General features: G+C 44.6%; 1 protein-coding gene across 1 annotated transcript; it reads right to left on the reverse strand.

Annotated features, from left to right (window-relative positions):
- Positions 1-3486: 3486 nt before the first annotated feature.
- Positions 3487-9881, reverse strand: LOC309660519 (proline-rich protein 23A-like). The gene has a single exon (XM_082461315.1). The coding sequence runs from the start codon at positions 7969-7971 to the stop codon at positions 7201-7203; it is 771 nt and encodes a 256-aa protein (XP_082317441.1). The 5' UTR covers positions 7972-9881; the 3' UTR covers positions 3487-7200.
- Positions 9882-10449: the final 568 nt, after the last annotated feature.

Below are 10449 nucleotides of genomic sequence, written 5' to 3' on the forward strand. Positions count from 1 at the left end.
TCCATTTTTGAGAGGATACCAGCAGAGGTGAGCACCCAAAGCAGCCAAAAGTCACGTACTACACCAAAAGCACACCTGCTATATGCATATGTTTAATTCTTGGTTTGGCTTGTTGACAAGCTGTAGTAAGTGCAATAAGTTCTGCCATCTGAAATGATTGTGTCTCAGGTGGAGGACTATATTCTAAAGGAGAGTTTAGATTACTGATAGTATATTCTGTTGATAACTTCCTGTTTCAATTTTGAGATATGATGCACCAACAAATAATATCAGGTCAAGGTTCTCAATAGAAGTCTCTAGTAAATCTGAGTGAGGTACAGAGAGTTTCCTAACTGATGTAAGACAATTATGAGGCTCCCCTTTTTCAGTAGAGGCTGGAGAGTGGCAGAATTCAGGGTGTTGCAGTGAAGAATGGTAATGTGATAGGGAGAGAGTAATAGACTCTCATATTAATCAGCTGGTTGAAAAGTGTCTGTTCTGTCATTAATAAAGTCTGTACTGAATGAGAAGCCATGATATCAAGCGAGGAGGCTAGAACCTGTTCAGCAGAAGCATCAACAAGTTTTGCAGTGACAGATATTGCCATAAGACAAGGACAATAAACCCTTCCAACAGGGTCAAGGGTGAGAGTATAGTAAGCGATGTTTTTGGTTGTTTCTTTGTTTTTAGAGGTTGGGGTAGTAGATAAACACTGAACTGGCCATTTTAGTGATGTATAAAAAATTGCCTCTGACAGACTTCTACTAACAAAATCCTCATTTTTTGTACATCAAGCAGTTTCCCCTTTCCTTTATATTGTGAGGATATCAACCTGTTTTTTTAATGTATGCTCATTTAAAAAAATTGTATCCCTGAAGTTAACTTCTCAAATGGTTTATTTTTATTACTTATCTTTAAAAAGTAATATATTTATTTCTAAGACAGCTTTATGTTTGCAGAAAATTGAGTAGATACCACAGAGTCCCCATATACTACCCCTCTCCCACACAGTTCCCCTTATTATTAACATCTTGCATTACAATGGTACACATGTTACAGTTGATAAATCAATATTGATACATTATAATTGACTGAAGTCCGTAGTTTACATTAAGGTTCACTGTATTGTATAGTCCTATGGGTTTTAACAAATGCATAATGTCATCCATCCAGATAGAAGCATACAGAGTAGTTTCCCTACCTTACAAATCCCTTGTGCTCCACCTACTCACCACTCTCCCTCTAAACCCCTGGCACCACTGATCCTTTTACCTTTTACAGAAAGTTATATAGTTGGATTCACACAGACTTTCCAGACTGGCTTCACTCGCTTAGCAATATACATTTAAGTTTCCTCCCGTCCTTTCATGTCTTGGTAGTTCATTTCGTTTCTTTTCTTTTTTTTTGTCTCTGAATAATAGTCCATCACATGCATATACTCCAGTTTAACTATCCATCTGCCTGTTGAGGGGCATTTTAGGTGCTTCTAGTTTTTGAAGCAATGGGTTTTTGATAGTTCTCATCAAGTTGAGTTAAAAATCTCAAGGGCTTGTCTAGATTGCTTATGCACAAATAGGCATAAGAGCTATTAGTAGTTAGACATGATTAGAGAAAGAGGCTGTCAAACAGCCTTTGTTGGGTTACAGAAGCCCTCTTCACATTGGGGTCCCCAGGAGAGGGTCTCTTACTTGGTGCTTAGTCAGCTCATTAAGAGGTGTTTCTTTCTTGGTAAAACTTGGCACCCATTGTCTGCAGTACTCAGTTAAAAGCAGAAATACACTCAGTTGTCTCTTGTGAGGGGTCTAGGATGTGTTTGGATAGTCTTTAGTCTATCAGGAGAGAATGTTTTTCCCTCCTGAGATGAGCCATACTCTAAATAATGGACTGTATTTTGGCAAAATTATAACTTATATTTGAAACATTATGTCTCCTTTTTACTAAGCCTGGGGTGAGTCAATGGAATCCTTTTACAGGCTTCCTTGTTCTTTGAACAAAGTAGGAGATTATCTATGCATCATGTTAAAAACTGAATCACAAGGGAAATTTAGATCTTTTAAGTCTTGATTGAGGACCAAGGCAAAATAGAAGGGGGCTCCAGTATACTCTAGGGGCATGACTGTCCAGGTATGTTGTTGTCCTCTCCAGGTGAAGACAAAGAGGTATTGACTGTCTTGGTCTAGAGGTACACTGAAAAAAGGCAGAACAAAAATTCAATAGAGTGAAGCAAGTGGCTTCAGGTAGAATTGATGATAAAATGGTATTTGGGTTAATTTCTGTCAGGTAGTGAGGTATACATATTTTGTTGATGGCCTTAAGGTCTTGAACAAATTGATATCCTTGTCTGTTTGGTTTCTTTTCTTGCAGGATGAGTGTTACAAGGGTGATGTATGGGAAGACCTTTGTATATAAGGCATTCAACTGTAGTTTTGAGCTCTTCCTTTGTCTTCAAGGGATATTGGGGGAAGTTTGGGTAATGGTTTGGTAAAATGTATCTGAACTTTAATAGGTTCTGCTCCCATTATTTTTTCTATGTCACTGAAATTTCTTGCCCATAGAGGGGCAGGTATGGTGTCAAGATCTTTATCAGGGGTATGTATCAAACATAGTGGGAAATGAGAAAGTATATTCAAAACAGACACAATTGTTTATGGATAGAGAAGTTTTCTGAAATTTCAAGAAACAGTGTGCTTCTAATATAACAATATAACAAACTCTGGTGTGCTTCTAATATAATAATTCTCTGTGTAATGAAACTTCTACCCTCTTAGATTTGCAGGTGTGTTGTCACAGAACAGGAAGGAATGTTTCCAGTCAAAGGGATCAACAGTTACATATAAAGGCTGGAAGATAGGGAAAATCTGTGAATTATTTGAAATACTAATCACCTGTGTGGTATGTTTACACCAAGGAAGAGGCTGAGCAAAGGTGGCAGGGTTTAATGTAGAAAGAGTAGCAGTTGTATTGATTTTTATTGGAAATGTTTCAGGTATGGTTTTTAGGAGACTTTGCCTAACTTTTCAGGCTTGTTATTGAACCCTTAGGTTTATTGCGGTAAGAGAGATCCTGCAGGTCCTTTCCTGGGTCAGTCCAGTCTGCTTTGCCATCCAGAAATGAGCATCGGCAGTTCTGACCAATATGTGTATGAGTGATTTGTGTCAGGCAATTCTGGGGCTTATGCACCCAATAGAATGCTAAATTCTTCTCTGAATATTTGCTGGTCTTCTCTGAATTTAGAGACATTTTTACAAATAGCTCTTAATTCAGCTCGGGTCCAAGGTTTAAACTCTGAAGTTGTCTGAATACCTGGTGCATGGGGGTGGATCTTCAGAGGCAGCTGGCATTTTGGGTTCTTGGGAGGTTTGTTGGGCAAAGGCAGGGAACCTGGACAAGGGGAATTAAAAGAGCAGTCAGTGGAATTCAGAAGGAGAGAGAATGGCAGGACAAGAGGCAGAGGGAGATCTGGGAAAGGCAACTGGAGGACTTAATAGAGAAATAAGTCTCGTTTTTCAAATTGGTCATTAACTTTGGCCAGAGAATGTTTTAATGAAGCAGCTTTTGGTTCATAGTTTTGTTTGGAAGCCTCCTTATGCCAAATCAAAATATGCTGCCCATTGAAACTGAGAAATCTTCTTCCCTTCTTATCGAAGGAGCCCCTCAAATGAACAATATTGTTCAAGCCAAATCCTCCTTAGTGAAGCTACGTCATTTAGAGAGATAGGCACAAGAATGAGGAGTTGAATGAGATGACATGTAAGAAGCAGGCATCTTTCCTGGAAGAGTAGAAGCTTTACACTTAAACTACCCCATAAGAGCTGGCAGTGGTGGGTAAATGAGGTGCTTGTACATCTCATGACTTAGGCCCCAACATGACTTCTCTGAATGCAGACTCCAGAGCCTCCACCACCTGACACCAAAGAGAACACTCTTTCTGGATTAAAGCCAAACTTTCAGGGCAAAAGAAAATCAGGAGAAGAAAACCTCATTTGGTTTTATTGAATACCCACTGCAAAGTGTGTGCAAATGGATGCCAATCTGATGAGAACCGCAAACTCACAAGACTCTGAGGTTGACTCGAACAACAGGCTTACAGGACGTAATTTTGTGTGCTACCCAGTGATTCCCTTCCTTGTGATAAGCAAGATTTTAAATCAGCACAGCGGAAAATGGAATAATGAAAGAGAACAAAAGGGCATAAAAATGAATGTCTGGATGCCACCAACGATGCCAAATAAATGGAATCAGTAACAAAACCTGGTACCAAACTGAAATAAATAGCTAAGGAACTCAATGCAATGAGAGAGTTTAGACATGGTGTTGACTTTACATACTGGTGTGGACACCATAAGCTGAGAGCAGCTTATGGCACAAGGTGCTCCATGGGTACCACACCTGGTCCAAGGCTGAGATTTATGGCAATGGGCAGTGGAGAGTATGCCTCACTGGGACCTCCAGTAAAACTAAAAATAAACTAAGGTTGCTCAGTGGAGAACAAGCAGAGGCTATTCTCAGAGCTTGCTATATAGCAAGAGAGTCAGCCCCATCTCTTGCATTTGAGAGCTCATAGGCAGCTAAGGGATTAGGAAAGGTTTATAGTGGAAAAAGGGAGGGCTTCAGGTGTGTTTGAATGGAGGTTGTTGGCAGGGGAAACCTAGAGGCAGGCTAACTAGAAGCAGGGAATTCTATGTAATTGATTTGATTTGTGAACTTTGTGTCTTAAGCATAGCATATTTGGCTTTCTTAAATTGATCCTGAGTTGGAAGTAGGGATGAAAATTAGGGAGGCTGGCAGTTATTGACCAAGTCCTGATCATTTGGGGCCAGTTACCACAGAGGTTATGGCTTTGTTTCTGGACTGGTTGCTGCAAAGTTTGTGGGTCAGAATTCTGTTGTCATAAGTGGTCTGGCCATTGTCAGTTTGTATATTCAGTCTCTCAGATACTATTATCCCCAAGGCTACCAAGGAGTCTAAGTTCTTAATGGCATCTCCTGCCATCACTGGCCAACCCTGGCCCACTGAACTCAATGATGCTGGTGCCTCTCCAGTGCCTTTCGGCCCTTGCACACTCCCACTAGCTGATATATTATTCAGCTTTAGGTAGTATATCCAGTGTACCATATCCATTGCTCTAAACCTTTTGATCCTCTATTGAATTATATTAAACTTAACTTTAGTTACTGGTCTGGTGGCAAAGGGAGGAGATGGGGGTAAATCTTGAGGTTGGTGCATATTGTTTTGCCAGGCAGAGGCTTCTGCATCTTAGAGCAAGGTAGATGGGCAAGCTTTCACAGACAGTGGTGGGCCACTTCTGTGGCCAAGAGGACTAAAAGAGATCTGGGGATTCAAGTTATTCATGTGTATCTACGCAGTTGTCTCCATCCAATGTTTCAGGGCTGAGTCATTCTGTGATCTCACCATTATAGATGAATGAATAAAGAAGATGTAAGAATGTTACTCAGCCATAAAGAGAATGAAGTTCTGCCATTTGCAATAACGTGGATGGACCTAGAGAGTATTATGCTTAATAAAATAAGTCAGACAGAGAAAGACATATACTCTATGTTATCACTTATATGTGGACTCTAAAACTATAAAACAAATAAATGTATATAATAAAACAGAAACAGACTTACACAGGTAAAGAACAAACTAGGGGTTACCAGTGGGGAGAGGGGCAAGACAGGGTATGAGATTAAGAGATACAAACTACTGGGACCTCCCTGGTGGCACAGTGGTTAAGAATCTGCCTGTCAATGCAGGGGACACGGGTCCGAGCCCTGGTCTGGGAAGATCCCACATGCTGCAGAGCAACTAAGCCCATGCGCCACAACTACTGAGCCTGCGCTCTAGAGCCCACGAGCCACAACCACTGAAGACGGCGTGGTTAGAGCCCATGCTCCGTAACAAGAGAAGCCACTGCAATGAGAAGCCCACACACCGCAGCTGGAGAAAGCCCGCGTACAGCAAAGAAGACCCAATGCAGCCAAAAAACAAACAAATAAATAAACAAATAAATAAAGAGATACAAACTCCTATGTATAAAATAGATAAGCAACAAGGGCACATTGTACAGCAGAAGGAAGTATGCTCATTATTTTGTAATAACTTTAAATGGAATATAATCCATAAAATTACTGAATTGTTTTGTTGTATATCTGAAACTAATAGTGTAAAGCAACTATACTTCCAAAAAAAGACAGGGATGACCCTATTAACCATACCGTTCAATCTGTATTTGAAGTTAATAGCCAATAAAAAAAATTAAGGAAAAATAAGATGTAAGAGGCTTGTCATAAAAAAAGAGACATACTCTCATTATTTGGAGATATTGTTATCTTTATCAGTCCAGCAAGAGAATTTACACATAAGTGATTACAGAAATTAAGTAATTTTTCTGGATACCAGGCCAACATAAGAGCAAATTTTTTCTATATGCCAGTAGCAATGTACAAAACATATTTGGATCTTAGAAGTATAAAAACACAGAATCTTTAGAATTACAAACTTTCCCTGGACATGAGAATTATATTAATAGCATGTAAGAAGAATGGAAAACAGTTGGTTCTTTTGCAAAAATACCCCCACAAACCCAGCAATAGAGGTAAAACTACTTGCCAACCTAGTCATTCAAAAACAGATCATTGTTCCTCATTCTGGGTTTTGTATCCAACAAACATTTGTCCACATACACCTATTGTCTAGATCCCCCAAAGGGGCTAGAGCTGCAATCCAGAAAAGTTCAAAATGGGTAGAGGGTTGTCATAAAGTACCGGGGACACTAGGGTCAAAAATTCATCGAGCAAAATAAATCTAGTAATTACTCTGTTGGGGGAAAACGAGGGGAAGGGGCAGTGGTAGGGTACCCGGGAAAGGATGGCTCTTTAGAGAAAAGTGCTGGCACCTGGGTTTGAAGGGAAACAGGGGGTGGGGGGATAGAACTGCTTAAAGGTGCCCTCCCTAGAGAAAATCTAAGCAGCTGCCGGGCTGTCTGAAAGCACACTGTCTTTCAAGAGGCTTTTCTTTGCCCAGGTGAGCTTTCTTCCCGGGGTTTTAGTCAGCCATGGATGCAAAATTTTCAAACGCAGCGTGCATCCAAAAGGCATCTGTCCGTTGTGATTCTTATCAAGTGTGCAGTGTACACACAACCCTTAGCAAGACTCTGTCCTGGTCCGCAGCCGGTGGCCAGGAATTGTGGGAGGAAGTTCATTCCTGGAACAGGCATCTCTAGGCCTTGCACGGAGTACCAAGAGGGTGTTGGGGGCGCTCGTGAGGACCTGGACATGGAGAGGGAGGTAGAGGTTGGAGTGGTGAGTCGGGGAAGGGCTCCGGAAGGTGGAGGTCCAGGTTGTCGTCGTGGTGAGGAGAGCATCTCTCTGGACTAGTGTTGGGGCCCCAAGGCGAGGGCTCTGGGACTAGGCCCAACAGTTCGGGGTCAGACGCCCTTCCAGCGGAGAGGAGGAGCCCAGTAACTGAGCTGGCTGCTGCATCCATCCCAGCCAGCAGGAACTCAGCGTCTGTGTCCTCCCCGTAGACCTCTTCTTGGCCAGCGATCTCTGGGACAGATCCATAGAAGAATCCCTGCTCGAGGGCAATGCACTCCTTGAGACCGCTCGGGAAACCGCCCTGTTCCAGGACAAGAGCTGAGTGGCCCTGCCCTCCCAGGATTTCAATGCCAGAGCCCAGGAGAGATCGAGGGACCAGCATGAGGATGCGATCTCCGAGAGACACCTGCATCACGGACGTTGGCTTGGGCTCCAGCACCAGGTCGACGTCGTCCAGGGGCACGTGCAGGGCACAGCCGTCGGCCAGAACCACCAGGGAGGTGAGTGCGCCCATGGCCGGGGTCCCTGTCACGTTGTCCGGGCCGGACGCCTCCTCAAACTCGTGGCCCGTGGGCTCCTCCATTTGCTGGTGCTTGGCAGGGCCCGGTCCTCCAGGATGCGGTCCCCACCGGTCCGCAGGGGAGGCGCTGGGGCTGCGGGGCCGGCTGCCCATCTTCTCAGTGTCGCCGCGGGCCTGGGGCCTGGCAGAAGGCGAGGAAGGGCTGGGTTCTGCAGGCAGTGACAGATCGGTTTGACAGGTGAGGCCGACGCAGGGCGGTGGGACGCAGGACTGCGGGACGAGGGAGGAGCCTTTGGAGCTCTGGGGTCGCCTCCCAGGATCCCTCAGTCCTGGCTTCTAGGGGAGCTGCTGCGCTTGGCTTTGCGTGTGTGAATCTTCAGGTCCTCACGTGGACTGGTTTGCGCAGGAGTGGGCCAAGGATGTTGTGAGTGACGCCGGCGGAACCTGAGTCGCAAAGCATTCTCACGCTAAGCTCCGCCCCTTCCTAGGCTCCGCCCCTAGAAGTGGAGGCCTCTGTGTTGCCCAATAGCCATGGTTGTGATGGGTAGTTTACTCTAGAGAAATACTTTCATAGGCCTCAAGGGGGCGGAGCAATCGTGCCGCTCTAGGACTAGGCTTCCTGGGTCGAGTTCCTGGCTTTCCTCGTTTTGACCTCAGATGCGGAAATTTAACAGGAAAACCGATTAAATTTCAAGTCCCACCAGTGGAACAGTGAGATGTGGTTCCCTCTTCCCATGAGACCTCGCCCTGGAAGTGACCTTTTATCTTCTTTTGGTCCAATAGTAAGCCTCTGTTTGCCTAAGTTGTTAATGACTGTCAGATCCTTGCAGCGTGTTGAAAGGGAAAGCGATGTTAGGATTGAGTGTCTTAATGGCAGCCGCTGCCTGATCAACTTATATATCTATCAGTTTAGCACCACGATGGTCATCGTTACACTTCCATCAACTGAACGAAGAGCTTACTTTCTCTAATGTGACTTAACCCGAGAGGTGTATCTGTTGTAGCCCAATTTACTGATGATGAAAACGTCATGCCAAAGGACGAACCAATTTACCCAGGAGCCGGAAACTAGCCTAGCTGGGTCTGAGATGTCAGGCTCCCCTCAAGATGAGGCAGGCGGCAGCGCCTTTGATCTGAGTGTCAGTTTAAAGGTGAGTCTTCGCGGTGGATCCTAGTGACCAAGGGAAGGTGTGCCTCAGCTTCTCCAGTATTAATGGGAGAAAACATCCATTAATGATTTTGTAATAGGTAACACTTTCATCTGGTTTCAGAGGAAGGTGAAACATTCTTCCACTTCTGTCCTTTAACCACCTGATTGCTCCCTTTGTCTTTTTTTTTTTTGTTTTTTACAAAATAGTTTATATGCTCTCATTTTGAGGGCCTCGGAGCATTCCTTTTTACAGAATTACGTTTAAATCAGGCGTCTCTTGATGGGCATTTAAACTACTGGTGTGTGACTTGGCAGACACTGGCCTTCTCTGGCCAATTAGAGTAAAATGCAGATTCTTTGCCCCATCCCAGAACCCCTGATCAGAATTCCTGGAGTCATGGGCATAGGAATTCTCTTTAAGCACCTCCACAAAGATTCTGTGTTACACCAAAGTTTAAGGTCACTGAACTTGTTTTCATTCAGCAGTTGAGGGGTTCAGGTACAAGGGTGGTTTGCACTTGAGGTCAGGTCCCTGCTTGCTGGTGACAAAGTCACAAAGGGAACTCAAATTTCGTGGGCCTGAGTTCAGGGGTTTTTCTCTGCACTTCTGGCTGGCATTCACTTTTATGGCTGGATTTCTGGTGTTCCTGGCTACAGGCCAAGAAATTCCCCTGTGGTGGTGACTTAGGTCTGGGCACTGGCTCGTGGAACCTGGGCCAGCTCTACACCGGTGTTGGGGGCCCTTCTGAGTTCCTGTGGGGCGCAGATGGACGCTGCTGGCACCTACCTCTATGTTACCACGTGATAGGAGTGTCTGCTGTGCTACTTTTGTTTGGCTAGAGGGTGGGGTGGGGAGGTCGGGGAGGGAAGGAGGGGGAACTTGCAGGAAACAACTGCTTTGGTCCTGGAGGATTCTTTCCATGACCCTTGACACCCCATGGTCGGGGAATAGTGGGAGCTCCATTCAGGAGAGTGTCTGGACGCTCTGCATTGTAAGGGACAGATGGACCAGCTGAAAGCTGGCCAGGACACAGGGTGGGGCTCAGGGCTCCTGTCATAACCAGTATTGGGGCTCTGAACGCAGAGGTGGCAGTCCTTAGCTGGTGCCACCCTGTGTCTGCTGCTCTCCTGACCTCAGCACTTTCACATCTGGGCTCATCGTTGTCCTGGGCTCTGTGAATCCTCACTGTGAGCTCTGCTTCCAAGGGAATGTGGTCCTGTCCCAAGACAAAGGCAGTTGCTGGAAGCCCGGTGTAGATACACCTGATTTCCTGTTCAGGGCAGCCCCTTTGTAACTGGGTGATCATGGGCAAGTCATTTCACCTTCTCTAACCTCAGTTTCCTTACATGTGAAGTGGGGAGAATGCCATCTACTGCGCAGGGGGGTTGTGAGATAATGTATGTAAAATGTTCTTGGAATGTGGTAAGTGCTTAGTAAATAGTAGCTATTCACTGTTTATAATGTTTATAACCTGTCTTTC

Source organism: Balaenoptera physalus (assembly GCF_965194825.1).
Source record: "Balaenoptera physalus genome assembly, chromosome: 4".
Lineage (NCBI taxonomy): Eukaryota > Metazoa > Chordata > Mammalia > Artiodactyla > Balaenopteridae > Balaenoptera > Balaenoptera physalus.